This window comes from Strix aluco, chromosome 12 (assembly GCF_031877795.1).
Source record: "Strix aluco isolate bStrAlu1 chromosome 12, bStrAlu1.hap1, whole genome shotgun sequence".
In the NCBI taxonomy this organism is placed as follows: domain Eukaryota; kingdom Metazoa; phylum Chordata; class Aves; order Strigiformes; family Strigidae; genus Strix; species Strix aluco.
The window spans coordinates 27,458,591-27,478,500 of NC_133942.1; the positions used below are offsets into that span (position 1 = coordinate 27,458,591).

At 56.1% G+C, this 19,910-nt stretch overlaps 1 protein-coding gene across 1 annotated transcript; it reads left to right on the forward strand.

The window, feature by feature from the left end:
• Positions 1–582: 582 nt before the first annotated feature.
• On the forward strand, positions 583–6,086 carry LOC141928552 (uncharacterized). The gene is made up of 11 exons (XM_074836947.1): positions 583–621; positions 726–765; positions 884–1,074; positions 1,283–1,290; positions 1,387–1,519; positions 2,472–2,724; positions 3,154–3,413; positions 3,587–3,703; positions 4,251–4,360; positions 4,716–4,897; positions 5,891–6,086. The coding sequence occupies exons 1-11, from the start codon at positions 583–585 to the stop codon at positions 5,935–5,937; spliced, it is 1,380 nt and encodes a 459-aa protein (XP_074693048.1). The 3' UTR covers positions 5,938–6,086.
• The last annotated feature ends 13,824 nt before the right edge of the window (positions 6,087–19,910 follow it).

Here is a 19,910-nt window from a genome sequence, read left to right on the forward strand (position 1 = left end):
GAACTGTATATACTGACGGAAGCAGTTGCGTTTTGAAAGGAATAAGAAAGGCTGGTTGTGCTGTGGTGACACTAACTGAGGATTGGGAAGCTAAAGCATTGTCTCCAAATACCTCTGCACAAAAGGCTGAAATAATTGCCTCAACCAGGCCTTTGGAATTAGCCAAAGGAAAAAGAGTCAGTATCTATACAGACTCTAAATATGATTTTGGGGTTGTTCATGCCCATGGCGCTATTTGGAAAGAATGAGGACTTTGATCTGCCAGTGGCACACCTATAAAGCACAGAGCAGAGATTTTAAACTTGCTGGAAGCAGTACAGAAGCCGGAGTCACCGTGATACATTGTAAAGCACATCAGAGAGGAAATGCGGATGTAATCCAAGGAAATCAGAGGGCAGATGAAGCTGCAAAACCAGTGACGCTCAGTGCTCCTTGTGTTCTAATTCCATCAAGGGAAATGCAAGTAGAATCCCCGAGGTCTAAAGAGAAAGAAAATAAATTGGCTGAGTTACTAAAGCACAAAAACACGGTGGAGGGTGGTAGATTACCCCACACGGGCAATGCGTAGTGACTCCTGAAAACATGAAAAGGTTAACGACTAAAACCCGTGAAGAAACGCATGTGGGAGCAGAAGCAGCGGTCGGATCAGGAAGACGTTATGCAGTCGGGGTCAAAATGTTGCTCACTGCCAAAAGTGTGAGTAACCCCTGTGAAATTTGTTTTAGGAACGATCCAAAGATACAAGCCCGACGCCCTCCGGGAGAGGTAAGAAAAGGCATAACTCCTAGTGAGTATTGGCAAATAGATTTTTCAGAATTGCCAAGGTGTAACCAGTACTGATGTTTATTGGTACTGGTGGATGCCTTCTCCGGTTGGCCTGAAGCTTTCCCATGTCAAACCAGCAAGGTAACAAAGGATTTACTAAAAGAAATTATTCCAAGGTTTGGGGTTCCTTTACGAATGTCCTCTGACAGAGGTCCACATTTTATAGCTGAGGTTGTCAAGAATATGAGCAAAATACTAGGGATGGGGTGGAACCGACACACCCCCTGGGGGCCCCAATCCAGTGGACAGGTAGAAAGAATGAATCAAACACGAAACTGACAAATTGCTAAATTATGCCAGGAAGTCCAAGGAAAATGGGTTGAAGCTTTGCCACTTGCCCTGCTGAGGATTAGAGTGACTCCTAGAACTAGAGGAAGGATAAGCCCATGTGAAAGTCTATACAGCAAACCTTCTAACGTCAGTCTGACAGGGAGGCCCCAACGCTTGCATCTCGTAGGGGAAAAGGTATGAACCGAATACGTTATTGAGGTCCATCCACAAATGTGTCCTTTTAAGAGCACCTGTACCCCTTGATTTCCCGGCACACTCTTTCTGTGCCAGAGATCAGGTCTGCCTACGGACGTGGAAGGACGATCCCCTTGATGAACAGCGGAAGGGACCCTATCGAGTGTTGCTAACCATGAGCGCTGCTGTGAAGCTGGGACGAGCGGAACCCTGGGTCCATGACACGAGGGTAAAGGAAACACCTCCTGGGCTGGGGCGTCTGTACCTAAGGGACCTTGGAAATTCACTTTAAGATGCAGTTAACGAATCGCACCTGCAATGCTGCTGAAACATTGGTTCATCTAGGTTGTACACAAGGAATATCTCTGGTTTGTATCCTTACAAGTGTGGGGAGAATAGCCGTATTAACCTGTTTGTACAGAGAATTTAACCTGTGCTAAGGATGGACATCAGAGTTGGAGATTGAAGTCTTCGGAAGTTTATGAGCGCTTCCATTAGATGGTATTGAGCGTCAGTTCTTGACGATTGGAACTTGTTGCTTAATTCAGCGTATGGCGCTTTGGAGACAAAAAACCTAGAAAAGAACGGTGTGAGCCTTGCGTTGTTTACAACAGGGTAAGCCTCTCGGGGGGGAATTGCTACCAAGCGCTTTGCACTTGCCAGCGGCCGCGGTTAATCCCGGTGCTGGTCGCTATAGTTACCGTGGGGGGGGAGGGGGGGGGGGGAGCGTGGGCCGGGCTGGAGGAGCCCCCGGGGCGGGCAGTGAGGCTGCGGGCAGTGGACCCTCCCTGTCCGGGGCGGTGCTGGAGGAGGAGCCGGTGCGAGCCGAGGGAGCAGCAGAGAGAAGGTGAGCGGGGCCGCGCGGTCGTTCGCCTGGCGGCTGCTGGGGAAAGCCGCGACGGGGGGGCCGCGCGGTGCGGCGGGACCGGCGGCAGAAGCCGCTCCGGGTCGGGGCCGGGCGGCAGCGGCGCTTCCCGGAGCCGCGCGGGGGCCGCGCTAGGCCGGGCTTCCGGGTGCGTGGGCGATGGGGGGGGGGGGGTGGGAAGGACGGTGCCCCGCAGGGTCAGAAAGGCGGGACGGCCGCCTGTGGCGGTGTGTTTGGGGGGGGTGGGTGCTGTAGGCACGTGATCGGGGCTTCCGGTCGGCCATGTTGTCTCCCCGGGGCACGGCGGGAGCTGTAGTTTTCGCGCACTCTGCTGCCCGGCAGCTGCATAGCTGCCGGGCGCGCGCGGCACGGCACAGTCCTCGCTACCGGCGCGGCCCCGCGGTGCAGCGCGAGGGGCGGTTTTGTGGCGGGTTCGTGCGGTTTCCCGCGGGCTGCCCGGGGCTCCCCGAGGACCGGTGTGCCCGTGCGCCAGCAGTGCGCATGCGCAGTGGTGCCCCGGTGCTGCCGCTGCAATATGGCGGCTGGAGGGGCGAGATTGCTGGCGGCGGGTGAGGGCCGAGGGGAGTGGTGGGGCGGGGGTGTCTGCTGCCCGCCGGCCGCCTGGCGGGGGCGGGACGGGAAGCTTCCCTCCACCGCTGCGGCAGGGTCCCGTTCCGCTGGAGGTGAGGCGGGCCGGGGCAGCCCCGGGCAGTTCCCCGAGAGCTGGTAGAGGGGAAGAGGGGCAGTTGCCGGGCGCCTCCGCAACTCGCCAGAGCTCCCCCTGAGCCGGCTCTGGCCCCGCTCACCCAGTGCAGCTGCCTCGAGCTCCAGCACCTGCCCTGAAGCCTGTCCCGTAGCCCCAGGCCACCGCCAAGCCCTGTGGTGAGGGCAGCAGGCTGGTCCTCGGTGCGTCTGCAGAAGCCCCTGTGGAAGGTGGGGCTCCGGCCGGGGGCGATCTAAGGTAGTAATGGTCAGTGCTGCTTCTTTCCCTCTTCCAGAGACCGTGCTGAGGCCGCGCTGGTCCGTTCCTGTCCTGGGGATGCTGTTCACTGCACCCACCTCGGGCTTGTGTGGGGTGTCTCTGCCTGGCCTTGTGCTTCTCACAGCATGGGGGCAAAAAGGGACAGGCTGTGGACCGTGGCCAGGAGCTGCCGCAGCTGAAGCTGGAGAGGCCAGAGAAAGGGAAAGAAGGAGAAAATCAAGGCTATGTGGGCAGCACCCGCCTCCCAGTGCAGGAAGAGAGAGCCTGCCTCTCTGGGTGAGGAAGGAGCCCTCTTCACAGTCTGCAGCAGGCCAGGCCGCCAGCGTGCACCCAGGTCTGCGTGCGTCACCCCAAGCGCAGTACGGCCGCGTAGTGTGCGAGCGAGTGAGGCTGCGTGTGTCGGAAGCCTGGTCTTGTAAGAGGTGAGAGACACCCGCGTATTCTTTGAGGGGGAGGACAGCCAGGCGACTGGATTTTCAGAAGAAGAAGAGGGGCAGGAGGAAGGAAGGAGAAAGAAGCATCTGACCTGTCAAATTCTCCCGGCAGTGCCGAGAGCAAGAGCTGCGGTGAGTCCTGGGCCTTCGGGGCCCTGTCACCTGTCTTGTGCATCCCGGTCCCTTCCTGCCCCTCTCCTGTACCTCTCTCTTTTCCATGCTGCTGTTATTTCTGCCCCCCCCCACCCCTTTCCTATACCTCTCCTTTATTCTTCTGTCCTGCTCCTCCGTCCTTCCTTTCTCACTTTCTCTCTCTTGTCCTACTGCTCCCTTTTCTCATTTCTCTCTGCGCTTTTGTCCTGCCTCTCCCTCCTTTTTTTCATCTTCTGTCTCTGCGCTTAGTGCCGTCACTTTTTAAATTTTCATTCTACGTCTTTTAGTTTGCTGTTGCTATTTCGTGTTTCCTTAGGGCCGTCACTTTTAAAATTTTCTTTTTTCTACCTCTGTTCTAGTTTGGTGTCCATGTGTGATCATTTTTTCCTTTATTTCACCAATGCCTGTTGCTTTTAAAATGTTCTTTTTCCCTTCAGTGTCTTTTTAATGAGTTCTTCTCTTTCCTTAATGCTCTCTCTGTCTTTTTAAATCGTCCCCTCTTTTGTTCGCTGTGGCTACTTTTTAGTTCCAGGGCATGGTTGGACCAGATGACCTGCAAGAGTTCCCTTCCCACCTCAAACCGTTCTGCAGTTCTGGAGTCACAACTGTCACATCCAGGGCTGTGAGCTACCACAGGTGTGAGAAAGTTGCCCCAGGCTTCAAGGCCATCCCGAGCGCCTGCTGCTTTACTCCGGCCGCAGCGCTCCTGAAGAAGAGGAGAAGATAATTTTGCAGTGGTCAGGGCTTTTAGGGCTCAGTGGTCGTGCTCAGTGGGTTGCGTGGTTGGGTGGTTTGAAGGGACAGTCCGAGAGGGCATCTGAAATGCCCTTGCAGGGTGGAGGGAGGCAGGAAAGCGGGGCGGGGGGGTTAGAGCTGGCAAGAGACTGCCCCGGGCTGGGGGGCGGTGTGCCCGTGGGTGCCAGTACCTCAGCTGCTGTGTCGGCATTGCGGGAGCCGTGGGGGTCGTGGACTTTACTCTGCCTCCCCCCAGAAAGCTTTGGCTGACGAAGTTATGCCACAACAGAGACTGCAGCCGTCAGCACCACGGGATGCTGATAATGACCAGCACAGGCCTCGCTGTACTGTCGTTTTCGCTGCTGCTTGCAATGGATCTGCAGTGGCCTTTGATTCGCGGAAAAAGATTCTACAACTCGAAATGGAGTTATAAAGCAGGTATGTTTTACTCCAGCCGGGGTGCAAGGGGATTTCTCCACAAAGCTTGCACACCACCAACACATTTTACCAAAAACTTACAGAGTGTGGATATACATATTCACTGGATTACATAACACAAACATGCATATGCATGAGTAAGGCTGGGTTAGTTCTAGAGGCTGGTGCCAGCAGTTTATGTTATCTTTGCACCTGCGCATTGCCTCCTGGGGGGCGTCTTCGGGGTCTTTGGGAGGAAGGCTCGTAGTCTTTCTCACCTTGTGTTTTCCCCGGAGCATGCGCAGATTCTCTTAGCCAATTTCTTGAACAACAGAAATGTTTTTCAGCTGGTTTACTCATGCTATCTTATTTAAGGGAAGCAATGAAACTTCTGCCATCCGTATATGTCTATCTTTACTCATTACCGAGGCCGAACTAGTTAGAGCACACCTGATCCTCAAGGACAAAGCCATGATGTTTTGCTGAACACTGCAGTTCTTGGTAGATTTTGACAGTAAACTGCTTTGTTTTGATGAACACAGCAGTCCTTGGTAAAATTCCACAGAAGAGTCTGGGCAAGCAGGATTGTTAGCAATATTAAAAAATACTATAAGTAATACTATAACTTGCTAGAAGTAAGGAAATAAGTTGCTAAGCAGTTTTCTACAAGTAAATAAGTCTTCCCCCCCCCCCCCCCCCCCCCCCCCAAACAGTTTTCTTTTCTTTCCTTGAAGAACATCGATGGTGGGAAAGCTTATTTGGATGGTCACCACCAACAACAGGACTGTTTAATTCCATGTTTCACTCGGTCTGATTTTCCTAATTCCAACTTTAATATGTTTACTACTTCTAATAGTATTGTATATTAAGGTTTGGAGGATGGTTAAACAGATCACTCAGTTACAAAAGTATCCCTGTGTGTATACTTCCCTAAAATATTTTTTTTTAATAGAAGCTAATAAAACACAAAATTCCCTTCAATTATAATTGGATTATGGCATCATCTGTTTATAGGCATAGAGGCAAGAGGCAACCACACTGCCAGTCTATGGACAAGATAAATTGACTTTAGTCACGGGGTGGATTGTGGTGGTGCAATTCTTACCCCTCCCCGCTCCTCCTTGTTGGGCTGCTTGGTGCTAGGTGTGATTCCACCCACATTCCCCCGAGCTATACACCGATCTGTGGAGATAAAGCAATCATCTCGTCCTTGGTGTCTTTTGCAGGGCTTTTCCCAGCTGTCATTATGCTACTTGTCTGACTTTGGCTCACTGTTTGACATATAATTTCCACTGCACTCGCAACAGTCGCGGCTATGTAATAATGTTCTCTCTTATCTCCTTAACCTGCATTGCTCTAAATTTCTCATCTCCTGGAGTTTTGCTCGCTATTGCTGTGTGTGAAGGTGCCTTGGCTCTAAAAAGATGCCTGACGCATACTGCTTACATCTCAGAAGAGCCACAAGAAATGAAGTACTGTAGCCCAGGTAATAGATTGTGAGGGCGGGAAAGTGGCTGTGGGGGGCGGAGCAGCCGCCTGAGGGGAAGGGGGCGGGACCTGCCTGTGGGAAGGGCGAAGGGTGGGAAAGTCGCTGTGAGGGGCGGAGCGGCCGCCTGAGGGGAAGGGGGCGGGACCTGCCTGTGGGAAGGGCAAAGGGCGGGAAAGTCGCTGTGAGGGGCGGAGCGGCCGCCTGAGGGGAAGGGGGCGGGACCTGCCTGTGGGAAGGGCGAAGGGCGGGAAAGTCGCTGTGAGGGGCGGAGCGGCTGCCTGAGGGGAAGGGGGCGGGACATGCCTGTGGGAAGGGTGAAGGGCAGGAAAGTCGCTGTGAGGGGCGGAGCGGCCGCCTGAGGGGAAGGGGGCGGGACCTGCCTGTGGGAAGGGCAAAGGGCGGGAAAGTCACGATGAGGGGCGGAGCGGCCGCCTGAGGGGAAGGGGGCGGGACTTGCCTGTGGGAAGGGCGAAGGGCGGGAAAGTCGCTGTGAGGGGCGGAGCGGCCGCCTGAGGGGAAGGGGGCGGGACCTGCCTGTGGGAAGGGCGAAGGGCGGGAAAGTCGCTGTGAGGGGCGGAGCGGCCGCCTGAGGGGAAGGGGGCGGGACCTGCCTGTGGGAAGGGCGAAGGGCGGGAAAGTTGCTGTGAGGGGCGGAGCGGCCGCCTGAGGGGAAGGGGGCGGGACCTGCCTGTGGGAAGGGCGAAGGGTGGGAAAGTCGCTGTGAGGGGCGGAGCGGCTGCCTGAGGGGAAGGGGACGGGTCCAGCCCTGCCAGATGCAGCCAGGAGCCCAGAGCAGATGAATGCCCGTTGCAGTCGTCCCTGCGGGAAGCACTGGAGCACCAACTGGGTGGGAAAAGCTGATCTGTGAGGTTTTTTCGGGGGGGGGTGGGGGGGTGGGGGGGGTGGGCAGCGCGGCCGGGATTCGGGTGGTGCTGTGGTGAGCTCTGTCCACGGGCCGGCGTCCTTCTCAGACCCAACGGCGTCCCTCTCAGACCCAATGGCGTCCTTCTGCCCTTGCAACAGCTGGTGGTGGAGAAGAAAGAAGAGACAAACATGGCGTGCGGAAGGACCCGCAAGGCAAGAGAGAGTGGCAGGAAGAGTGGAGGAAGTCTAGGCAACAAGTGGAGGAAAGAGAAGGGTGCTCCGGGCAAAGCAGCACTGTGAGGGGCGGAGCGGCCACCTGAGGGGAAGGGGAGCACCGTCGCCGCCTGCGGGCGGGGGGGAGCGCCGTCACCGCGAGGCAGGGTGGGGGTGGACTGGAGCTGCCTGGGGGGGGGAGCGCCATCGCCTCAGGGGCTGAGGAGGGTCCAAGGCCCCGCTGGACGCAGCCAGGAGCCCGGAGCAGACGAGTGCCCATCACAGTCGTCCCTGCAGGAAGCACTGAAGCACGAACTAGGTGAGAAAAGCTGATCTGTGAGGTTTTTTCGGCGGGGGGGGTATGGGGGGGTGCACGGAGTGCTGTGGGGACCTCCCTCCAGGGGCCGGCTTCCCTCTGTGCTCTGGGTGGGGGAGCTGCTGCCTGACTGCACCCTCCTTCTGAGCAGCAGCTCCTGGAGAAGAAAGACGAGGCATCATGAGGAGTGGCGGGCTGAAGGGAGGAGCGGGGCAAGAGAAGGGAGCTCTGGGCAAAGGGGCTTCCCCGCTACCGGGGCTGCGGTCACACAAGACCATTGCTGGCACCTTTGGTGCCCTGGCTGGCACTGCACTGGGTGACCTCCCTGTAAGCAGGGCTCGGGTCTCTGGCCTTTTGCCACCTTGCCCCACGGTTTGGCTGCCCGGAGAGAAGGGCGGCCCTGTCAGGAGAGTGAGCGGCGCTGTCTCCGTGCTGAGAGGGAAATGGGGCTCTCCAGACCCCACGCCCACCCTGTAAGCAGGGGAGGGCTGTTTACCCAGCCCTGGCGGCTTTCTGGCTGCTGGCGGCCTGGCCAGCGTGACCCCCTGGAGTCGGGGCGTGTCACAGCATTTGTCCCTTGGCCAGCCGTGAAGGCCCGCGGCACATTGAGTCCCTGTGGCCTCCGTGCATCCTGGGGGGCAGGTCTGGGGCTCTGCTCTCCTGCTCGTGGGAAGGGATGGCTCCCCAGACACTGGCTGCACAGAGCTCGCTCTCTCTTCCGGGAAGTTTTGTTTGTCCCTGTCTGTGTGTGTGTCTGTGTGTGTGTGCCTGCCTGTGTCTGTGTCTGTGTCTGTGTCTGTGGGTGTGAGTGAGCGAGCAAATGAGCTTCTCGTTTAGGCCCCTGTTGAAATTGCTGCAGTGTACTTAGCTTAAACTTCCCAGGAGGGAAAGAAGGACTCTGTGCAGCAACAGGGGGTCGGTCCCCTCTGAGCCCGCGAGCGGAGGGTGAGTCCCGGCTTGCCCCTCCTTTCCAAGGACAGAGCGAAGCCGCGTGGCCGTAGCATGGCCAATGTGCGACCCGCCTGTGTTCAGGGCCCGGGTCTCTGCCTGGGTGGCCGCCTGTCCTGCTGGCGACCTGCCAGCGTGCCTGCCCTGTACTCGGGGCGAGTGCCACGAGCCGTGGAGCCCTCTGTCCCCAGGAGAAGCTGGGCTGCCCTGTAATCAGGGCTGGGCAGGCTGCTGTAGGCAGCCAGCAGGGGCTACCCTATAAGTCTGGGGCTGCCCTGTAGGTCCGGGGCTGGCCAGTGACTTGCAGGCCCGGGCACTCTGCAGTGCCGGCAGCGGCTCGAGCCCCCTGTAAGCAGGGGTGCAGCTTCTTTGGCTGCCACTTTGTGTGCCCAGCTCCCATTTGTCCAGAGTACTTGACTCTGAGCCCAGCTCCAGTGCCGGCTGGGACTGCACGGGTGGCAGCCCCGGAGCACCAACTGGATGAGAAAAGCAGATCTGTGAGATTTTTTGCTGGGAGGGGGTTGGGGGGTGTTAGGGTATAGGGGGTTGCGGATGGGAGGGCAGCCAGGATTCGGGTGGTGCTGTGGCGAGCTCTGTCCGGGGGCCGGCGTCCCTCTCAGACCCAATGGTGGCGTCCTGGCCTTGCAGCAGCTGGTGGTGGAGAAAAAGGAAGAGACAAACACCACGTGCGAAAGGACCTGCAAAGGTAAGAGTGGGGGTAGGAGCGGAGGAAGTCTGGGCAACAAGTGGAGGCAAGAGAAGGGCACTCTGGGCAACGGGACCTCCCTGTCACCGGGGCTGCGGTCGCGCAAGGGTGTCGCCAGGACCTTTGGTGCCCTGGCCGGCGTTGTGCCAGGTGACCTCCCTGTAAGCAGGGCTCGGGTCTTTGGGTATTTGCCGGACTTTTTGCCCACCCCTTCTAGTCCTTGCACACTGTTTCGGCCTCCACTTTTTTCTGGCCTCTAATTACCTCCAGCCTCCCACCCCATTTTGGCCTCCACTCTTTTCTGGCCTCTACTTCCCTCCGGCCTCCCACCCCGTTTCAGCCTCCCACCCCATTTTGGCGTCCACTTTTTTCTGGCCTCTACTTCCCTCTGGCCCCCCACCCCTTGTGATCCTCCCACCCCATTTTGGCCTCCACTTTCCTCTGGCCTCTACTTCCCTCCGGCCTCTCACCCCGTTTCAGCCTCCCACCCCATTATGGCCTCCACTTTTTTCTCCCGCCTCTACTTCCCTCCGGCCTCCCACCCCATTTCGGCGTCCACTTTTTTCTGGCCTCTACTTCCCTCCAGCCTCCCACCCTGTTTCAGCCTCCCACCGCATTTCAGACTCCACTTTTTTCCTGGCCTCTCCTTCTCTCCAGCCTCCCACCCCTTGTGATCCTCCCATCCCATTTTGACCTCCACTTTTTTCTGGCCTCTACTTCCCTCTGGCCTCCCACCCCGTTTCAGCCTCCCACCCAATTTTAGCCTCCACTTTTATCTGGCCTGTATTTCTCTCCAGCCTCCCACCCCCTTTCGGCCTCCCACCCCTTTTCGGCGTCCACTTTTTTCTGGCCTCTTCTTCCCTACAGCCTGTCACCTCTTGTGATCCTCCCACCCCATTTCAGCCTCCACTTTTTTCTGGCCTCTACTTCCCTCCAGCCTCCCACCCCATTTTGGCCTCCACTTTTTTCTACCGCCTATACTTCCCTCCGGCCTCCCACCCCATTTCAGCCTCCCACCCCATTTCGGCCTTCACTGTATTCTGGCCTCTACTTTCCTCCAGCCTCTCACCCCTTGTGATACTCCCACCCCCTTTTGGCCTCCACTTTTTTCTGGCCTCTACTTCCCTCCGGCCTCCCACCCCGTTTCAGCCTCCCACCCCATTTCGGCGTCCACTTTTTTCTCCAGCCTCTACTTCCCTCTGGCCTCTCACCCCGTTTCAGCCTCCCACCCCATTTTGTCCTCCATTTTCTTCTGGCCTCTACTTCCCTCCGGCCTCCCACCCCGTTTCAGCTTCCCACCCCATTTTGGCCTACACTTTTTTCTGGCCTCTACTTCCCTCCAGCCTCCCACCCCGTTTGAGCCTCCGACCGCATTTCAGACTCCACTTTTTTCCTGGCCTCTGCTTCTCTCCAGCCTCCCATCCCTTGTGATCCTCCCATCCCATTTTGACCTCCACTTTTTTTTGCCCTTTACTTCCCTCTGGTCTCCCACCCCATTTCAGCCTCCCACCCAATTTTAGCCGCCACTTTTTTCTGGCCTCTACTTCCCTCCGGCCTCCCACCTCGTTTTAGCCTCCCACGCTGTTTTGGCCTCTACTTTTTTCTGGTCTCTACTTCCCTCCAGCCTCCCACCCCTTGTGATCCTCCCACCCGATTTTGGCCTCCACTTTTTCCTAGCTTATACTTCCCTGCGGCCTCCCACCCCGTTTCATCCTCCCACCCCATTTTGGCCTCCACTTTTCTCTGGCCTCTACTTCCCTCCGGCCTCCCACCCCGTTTCAGCCTCCCACCCCATTTCGGCGTCCACTTTTTTCTGGCCTCTACTTCCCTCCAGCCTCCCACCCCATTTCAGCATCCACTTTTTTCTGGCCTCTACTTCCCTCCAGCCTCCCACCCCATTATGGCCTCCACTTTTTTCTCCCGCCTCTACTTCCCTCCGGCCTCTCACCCCGTTTCAGCCTCCCACCCCATTATGGCCTCCACTTTTTTCTCCCGCCTCTACTTCCCTCCGGCCTCCCACCCCGTTTCGGCGTCCACTTTTTTTTGGCCTCTACTTCCCTCCAGCCTCCCACCCTGTTTCAGCCTCCCACCGCATTTCAGACTCCACTTTTTTCCTGGCCTCTCCTTCTCTCCAGCCTCCCACCCCTTGTGATCCTCCCATCCCATTTTGACCTCCACTTTTTTCTGGCCTCTACTTCCCTCCAGCCTCCCACCCCGTTTGAGCCTCCGACCGCATTTCAGACTCCACTTTTTTCCTGGCCTCTGCTTCTCTCCAGCCTCCCATCCCTTGTGATCCTCCCATCCCATTTTGACCTCCACTTTTTTTTGCCCTTTACTTCACTCCGGTCTCCCACCCCGTTTCAGCCTCCCACCCAATTTTAGCCGCCACTTTTTTCTGGCCTCTACTTCCCTCCGGCCTCCCACACCGTTTTGGCCTCCCACCCCGTTTTGGCCTCCCACGCTGTTTTGGCCTCTACTTTTTTCTGGCCTCTACTTCCCTCCAGCCTCCCACCCCATTTTGGCGTCCACTTTTTTCTGGTCTCTACTTCCCTCCAGCCTCCCACCCCTTGTGATCCTCCCACCCGATTTTGGCCTCCACTTTTTCCTAGCTTATACTTCCCTGCGGCCTCCCACCCCGTTTCATCCTCCCACCCCATTTTGGCGTCCACTTTTCTCTGGCCTCTACTTCCCTCCGGCCTCCCACCCCGTTTCAGCCTCCCACCCCATTTTGGCGTCCACTTTTTTCTGGCCTCTACTTCCCTCCAGCCTCCCACCCCATTTCAGCATCCACTTTTTTCTGGCCTCTACTTCCCTCTGGCCCCCCACCCCTTGTGATCCTCCCACCCCATTTTGGCCTCCACTTTCCTCTGGCCTCTACTTCCCTCCGGCCTCTCACCCCGTTTCAGCCTCCCACCCCATTATGGCCTCCACTTTTTTCTCCCGCCTCTACTTCCCTCCGGCCTCCCACCCCATTTCGGCGTCCACTTTTTTCTGGCCTCTACTTCCCTCCAGCCTCCCACCCTGTTTCAGCCTCCCACCGCATTTCAGACTCCACTTTTTTCCTGGCCTCTCCTTCTCTCCAGCCTCCCACCCCTTGTGATCCTCCCATCCCATTTTGACCTCCACTTTTTTCTGGCCTCTACTTCCCTCTGGCCTCCCACCCCGTTTCAGCCTCCCACCCAATTTTAGCCTCCACTTTTATCTGGCCTGTATTTCTCTCCAGCCTCCCACCCCCTTTCGGCCTCCCACCCCTTTTCGGCGTCCACTTTTTTCTGGCCTCTTCTTCCCTACAGCCTGTCACCTCTTGTGATCCTCCCACCCCATTTCAGCCTCCACTTTTTTCTGGCCTCTAATTCCCTCCAGCCTCCCACCCCGTTTTAGCCTTCCATGCCGTTTTGGCCTTTACTTTTTTATTGCCTCTACTTCCCTCCAGCCTCCCACCCCATTTAAGCCTCCCACCCCATTTCGGCCTTCACTGTATTCTGGCCTCTACTTCCCTCCAGCCTCTCACCCCTTGTGATACTCCCACCCCCTTTTGGCCTCCACTTTTTTCTGGCCTCTACTTCCCTCTGGCCTCCCACCCCATTTCAGCCTCCCACCCCATTTCGGCGTCCACTTTTTTCTCCAGCCTCTACTTCCCTCTGGCCTCTCACCCCGTTTCAGCCTCCCACCCCATTTTGTCCTCCATTTTCTTCTGGCCTCTACTTCCCTCCGGCCTCCCACCCCGTTTCAGCTTCCCACCCCATTTTGGCCTACACTTTTTTCTGGCCTCTACTTCCCTCCAGCCTCCCACCCCGTTTGAGCCTCCGACCGCATTTCAGACTCCACTTTTTTCCTGGCCTCTGCTTCTCTCCAGCCTCCCATCCCTTGTGATCCTCCCATCCCATTTTGACCTCCACTTTTTTCTGGCCTCTACTTCCCTCCAGCCTCCCACCCCTTGTGATCCTCCCACCCGATTTTGGCCTCCACTTTTTCCTAGCTTATACTTCCCTGCGGCCTCCCACCCCGTTTCATCCTCCCACCCCATTTTGGCCTCCACTTTATTCTGGCCTCTACTTCCCTCCAGCCTCCCACCTCGTTTCAGCCTCCCATCCCATTTCGGCCTTCAATTTTTCTGGCCTTTTCTTCCCTACAGTCTCTCACCTCTTGTGATCCTCCCACTGGATTTCAGCCTCCACTTTTTTCTGGCCTCTACTTCCCTCCAGCCTCCCACCCCATTTCAGCGTCCACTTTTTTGTGGCCTCTACTTCCCTCCGGCCCCCCACCCCTTGTGATCCTCCCACCCCATTTTGGCCTCCACTTTCCTCTGGCCTCTACTTCCCTCCGGCCTCTCACCCCGTTTCAGCCTCCCACCCCATGATGGCCTCCACTTTTTTCTCCCGCCTCTACTTCTCTCCCGTTCCCACCCCGTTTCAGCCTCCCACCCCATTATGGCCTCCACTTTTTTCTCCCGCCTCTACTTCCCTCCCGTTCCCACCCCGTTTCAGCCTCCCACCCCATTTTGGCCTCCACTTTTTTCTGGCCTCTACTTCCCTCCAGCCTCCCACCCCATTTCAGCGTCCACTTTTTTCTGGCCTCTACTTCCCTCCGGCCCCCCACCCCTTGTGATCCTCCCACCCCATTTTGGCCTCCACTTTCACCTGGCCTCTACTTCCCTCCGGCCTCCCACCCCGTTTCATCCTCCCACCCCATTTTGGCCTCCACTTTATTCTGGCCTCTACTTCCCTCCAGCCTCCCACCTCGTTTCAGCCTCCCATCCCATTTCGGCCTTCAATTTTTCTGGCCTTTTCTTCCCTACAGTCTCTCACCTCTTGTGATCCTCCCACTGGATTTCAGCCTCCACTTTTTTCTGGCCTCTACTTCCCTCCAGCCTCCCACCCCATTTCAGCGTCCACTTTTTTGTGGCCTCTACTTCCCTCCGGCCCCCCCACCCCTTGTGATCCTCCCACCCCATTTTGGCCTCCACTTTCCTCTGGCCTCTACTTCCCTCCGGCCTCTCACCCCGTTTCAGCCTCCCACCCCATGATGGCCTCCACTTTTTTCTCCCGCCTCTACTTCTCTCCCGTTCCCACCCCGTTTCAGCCTCCCACCCCATTATGGCCTCCACTTTTTTCTCCCGCCTCTACTTCCCTCCCGTTCCCACCCCGTTTCAGCCTCCCACCCCATTTTGGCCTCCACTTTTTTCTGGCCTCTACTTCCCTCCAGCCTCCCACCCCATTTCAGCGTCCACTTTTTTGTGGCCTCTACTTCCCTCCGGCCCCCCACCCCTTGTGATCCTCCCACCCCATTTTGGCCTCCACTTTCACCTGGCCTCTACTTCCCTCTGGCCTCTCACCCCGTTTCAGCCTCCCACCCCATATTGACCTCCACTTTCTTCTGGCCTCTACTTCCCTAAGGCCTCCCACCCTGTTTCATCCTCCCACCACATTTTGGCCTGCATTTTATTCAGGCCTCTACTTCCCTTCAGTCTCTCACCTCTTGTCATCCTCCCACCCCATTTTGACCTCCACTTTTTTCTGGCCTGTACTTCCCTCCAGCTTCCAACCCCGTTTCAGAGTCCTACCCCATTTCGGCGTCCACTTTTTTCTAGCCTCTACTTCTCTCCGGCCTCCTACCCCAGTTTGGCCTCCACTGTATTCTGGCCTCTACTTCCCTCCGGCCTCCCACCCCGTTTCAGCCTCCCATCCCATTTTGTCCTCCACTGTATTCTGGCCTCTACTTCTCTCCAGTCTCCCACCCTGTTTCAGCCTCCACTTTTTTCTGGCCTCTAGTTCCCTCCGGCCTCCCACCCCATTTTTGCCCTCCCACCCAATTTCGGCTGGATAGACGTAGAAGGCAGAAAAAATTGGAGGCAGAAAAGTGGTGGGAGGCCAAAAACATGTGGGAGGCTGGAGAGAAAAAGCGACCAAAAAAAAAATTGGAGGCTGCAAAGGAAAGGGAGGCCGAATAATGGTGGGAGGCCAAAAAGGTTGGGAGGCTGGAGAGAAGTAGAGGCCAGGAAAAATTGGAGGCCAAAAAGGGGTGGGAGGCCAAAAAGGTTGGGAGGCTGGAGAGAAGTAGAGGCCAGGAAAAATTGGAGGCCAAAAAGGGGTGGGAGGCCCAAAAAGGGTGGGAGGCTGGAGAGAAGTAGAGGCAAGTAAAAATTGGAGGCCAAAAAATAGTGGGAGGCCAAAAAGGAGTGGTAGACCGGTGAATAGTAGAGGCCAGAAAAAATTAGCAGCCGAAAAGGGGTGGGAGGGTAAAAAGGGGTGGGAGGCCAAAAAAGGGTGGGAGGCTGGAGAGGAGTAGAGGTCAGAAATAATTGGAGGCCAAAAAGGGATGGGAGGACAAAAAGGGGTGGGAGGCCCAAAAAGGGTGGGAGGCTGGAGAGAAGTAGAGGCCAGGAAATATTGGAGGCCGAAAAGGGGTGGGAGGCCAAAAAATGGTGGGAGGCTGGAGAGAAGTAAAGGCCAGAAAAAATTGGAGGCCGAAAAAGAGTGGGAGGCCAAAAAGGAGTGGGGGACCAGTGAACAGTAGAGGCCAGAAAAAATTAACATGCGAAAAGGGGTGGGAGGCTGAAAAGGGGTGGGAGGCCCAAAAAGGGTGGGAGGCTGGAGCGAAGTAGAAGCAAGAAAAAATTGGCAGCCGAAAAGGAGTGGGAGGCCAAAAAGGAATGGTAGACCCAAAAAGGGTGGGAGGCTGGAGACGAGTAGAGGCCAGGAAAAATTAGAGGCTGAAAAGGAGTGGGAGGCCAAAAAATGGTGGGAGGCTGGAGAGAAGTAGAGGCCAGGAAAAATGTGAGGCCAAAAAGGAGTGGTAGACCGGTGAATAGTAGAGGCCAGAAAAAATTAGCAGCCGAAAAGGGGTGGGAGGGTAAAAAGGGGTGGGAGGCCAAAAAAGGGTGGGAGGCTGGAGAGGAGTAGAGGTCAGGAAATATTGGAGGCGGAAAAGGAGTGGGAGGCCAAAAAATGGTGGGAGGCTGGAGAGAAGTAGAGGCCAGAAAAAATTGGAGGCCGAAGAAGAGTGGGAGGCCAAAAAGGAGTGGGAGACCAGTGAACAGTAGAGGCCAGAAAAAATTAACATGCGAAAAGGGGTGGGAGGCTGAAAAGGGGTGGGAGGCCCAAAAAGGGTGGGAGGCTGGAGAGAAGTAGAGGCCAGGAAAAATTGGAGGCCAAAAAGGAGTGGGAGGCCAGAAAGGAGTGGGAGACCGGTGAATAGTAGAGGCCAGAAAAAATTAGCAGCCGAAAAGGGGTGGGAGGCCAAAAAGGGGTGGGAGGCCCAAAAAGGGTGGGAGGCTGGAGAGAAGTAGAGGCCAGGAAAAATTGGAGGCCAAAAAGGGGTGGGAGGCCCAAAAAGGGTGGGAGGCTGGAGAGAAGTAGAGGCCAGGAGAAATGTGAGGCCAAAAAGGAGTGGGAGACCGGTGAGTAGTAGAGGCCAGAAAAAATCAGAAGTTGAAAAGGGGTGGGAGGGTAAAAAGGGGTGGGAGGCCAAAAAAGGGTGGGAGGCTGGAGAGAAGTAGAGGCCAGAAAAAATTGGAGGCTGAAAATGGGTGGGAGGCCAAAAAATGGTGGGAGCCTGGAGAGAAGTAGAGGCCAGAAAAAATTGGCGGCCGAAAAGGAGTGGGAGGCCCAAAAATGGTGGGAGGCTGGAGAGAAGTAGAGGCCAGGAAAAATAGGAGGCCGAAAAGGAGTGGGAGGCCAAAAAATGGTGGGAGGCTGGAGAGAAGTAGAGGCCAGGAGAAATGTGAGGCCAAAAAGGAGTGGGAGACCGTGAATAGTAGAGGCCAGAAAAAATTAGCAGCCGAAAAGGGGTGGGAGGGTAAAAAGGGGTTGGAGGCCGATAAATGGTGGGAGGCTGGAGAGGAGTAGAGGTCAGCAATAATTGGAGGCCAAAAAGGGATGGGAGGATAAAAAGGGGTGGGAGGCCCAAAAAGGGTGGGAGTCTGGAGAGAAGTAGAGGCCAGGAAATATTGGAGGCCGAAAAGGGGTGGGAGGCTAAAAAATGGTGGGAGGCTGGAGAGAAGTAGAGGCCAGAAAAAATTGGAGGCCGAAGAAGAGTGGGAGGCCAAAAAGGAGTGGGAGACCAGTGAACAGTAGAGGCCAGAAAAAATTAACATGCGAAAAGGGGTGGGAGGCCGAAAAGGGGTGGGAGGCCCAAAAAGGGTGGGAGGCTGGAGAGAAGTATAGGGAAGGAAAAATTGGAGGCCAAAAAGGAGTGGGAGGCCAGAAAGGAGTGGGAGACCGGTGAATAGTAGAGGCCAGAAAAAATTAGCAGCCGAAAAGGGGTGGGAGGCCAAAAAGGGGTGGGAGGCCCAAAAAGGGTGGGAGGCTGGAGAGAAGTAGAGGCCAGGAAAAATTGGAGGCCAAAAAGGGGTGGGAGGCCCAAAAAGGGTGGGAGGCTGGAGAGAAGTAGAGGCCAGAAAAAATTGGAGGCCAAAAAGGGGTGGGAGGCCCAAAAAGGGTGGGAGGCTGGAGAGAAGTAGAGGCCAGGAAAAATTGGAGGCCAAAAAGGGGTGGGAGGCCCAAAAAGGGTGGGAGGCTGGAGAGAAGTAGAGGCCAGGAAAAATAGGAGGCCGAAAAGGAGTGGGAGGCCAAAAAATGGTGGGAGGCTGGAGAGAAGTAGAGGCCAGGAAAAATAGGAGGCTGAAAAGGAGTGGGAGGCCAAAAAATGGTGGGAGGCTGGAGAGAAGTAGAGGCCAGAAAAAATTGGAGGCCGAAGAAGAGTGGGAGGCCAAAAAGGAGTGGGAGACCAGTGAACAGTAGAGGCCAGAAAAAATTAACATGCGAAAAGGGGTGGGAGGCCGAAAAGGGGTGGGAGGCCCAAAAAGGGTGGGAGGCTGGAGAGAAGTAGAGGCCAGGAAAAATTGGAGGCCAAAAAGGAGTGGGAGGCCAGAAAGGAGTGGGAGACCGGTGAATAGTAGAGGCCAGAAAAAATTAGCAGCCGAAAAGGGGTGGGAGGCCAAAAAGGGGTGGGAGGCTGGAGAGAAGTAGAGGCCAGGAAAAATTGGAGGCCAAAAAGGGGTGGGAGGCCCAAAAAGGGTGGGAGGCTGGAGAGAAGTAGAGGCCAGGAAAAATTGGAGGCCAAAAAGGGGTGGGAGGCCCAAAAAGGGTGGGAGGCTGGAGAGAAGTAGAGGCCAGGAAAAATTGGAGGCCAAAAAGGGGTGGGAGGCCCAAAAAGGGTGGGAGGCTGGAGAGAAGTAGAGGCCAGAAAAAATTGGAGGCCAAAAAGGGGTGGGAGGCCCAAAAAGGGTGGGAGGCTGGAGAGAAGTAGAGGCCAGAAAAAATTGGAGGCCGAAGAAGAGTGGGAGGCCAAAAAGGAGTGGGAGACCAGTGAACAGTAGAGGCCAGAAAAAATTAACATGCGAAAAGGGGTGGGAGGCCGAAAAGGGGTGGGAGGCCCAAAAAGGGTGGGAGGCTGGAGAGAAGTAGAGGCCAGGAAAAATTGGAGGCCAAAAAGGAGTGGGAGGCCAGAAAGGAGTGGGAGACCGGTGAATAGTAGAGGCCAGAAAAAATTAGCAGCCGAAAAGGGGTGGGAGGCCAAAAAGGGGTGGGAGGCCCAAAAAGGGTGGGAGGCTGGAGAGAAGTAGAGGCCAGGAAAAATTGGAGGCCAAAAAGGGGTGGGAGGCCCAAAAAGGGTGGGAGGCTGGAGAGAAGTAGAGGCCAGGAAAAATAGGAGGCCGAAAAGGAGTGGGAGGCCAAAAAATGGTGGGAGGCTGGAGAGAAGTAGAGGCCAGGAAAAATAGGAGGCCGAAAAGGAGTGGGAGGCCAAAAAAGGGTGGGAGGCTGGAGAGAAGTAGAGGCCAGGAGAAATGTGAGGCCAAAAAGGAGTGGGAGACCGGTGAGTAGTAGAGGCCAGAAAAAATCAGAAGTTGAAAAGGGGTGGGAGGGTAGAAAGGGGTGGGAGGCCAAAAAAGGGTGGGAGGCTGGAGAGAAGTAGAGGCCAGAAAAAATTGGAGGCTGAAAATGGGTGGGAGGCCAAAAAATGGTGGGAGCCTGGAGAGAAGTAGAGGCCAGAAAAAATTGGCGGCCGAAAAGGAGTGGGAGGCCCAAAAAGGGTGGGAGGCTGGAGAGAAGTAGAGGCCAGGAAAAATAGGAGGCCGAAAAGGAGTGGGAGGCCAAAAAATGGTGGGAGGCTGGAGAGAAGTAGAGGCCAGGAGAAATGTGAGGCCAAAAAGGAGTGGGAGACCGGTGAATAGTAGAGGCCAGAAGAAATTAGCAGCCGAAAAGGGGTGGGAGGGTAAAAAGGGGTGGGAGGCCAAAAAAGGGTGGGAGGCTGGAGAGGAGTAGAGGTCAGCAATAATTGGAGGCCAAAAAGGGATGGGAGGATAAAAAGGGGTGGGAGGCCCAAAAAGGGTGGGAGGCTGGAGAGAAGTAGAGGCCAGGAAATATTGGAGGCCAAAAAGGGGTGGGAGGCTAAAAAATGGTGGGAGGCTGGAGAGAAGTAGAGGCCAGAAAAAATTGGAGGCCGAAGAAGAGTGGGAGGCCAAAAAGGAGTGGGAGACCAGTGAACAGTAGAGGCC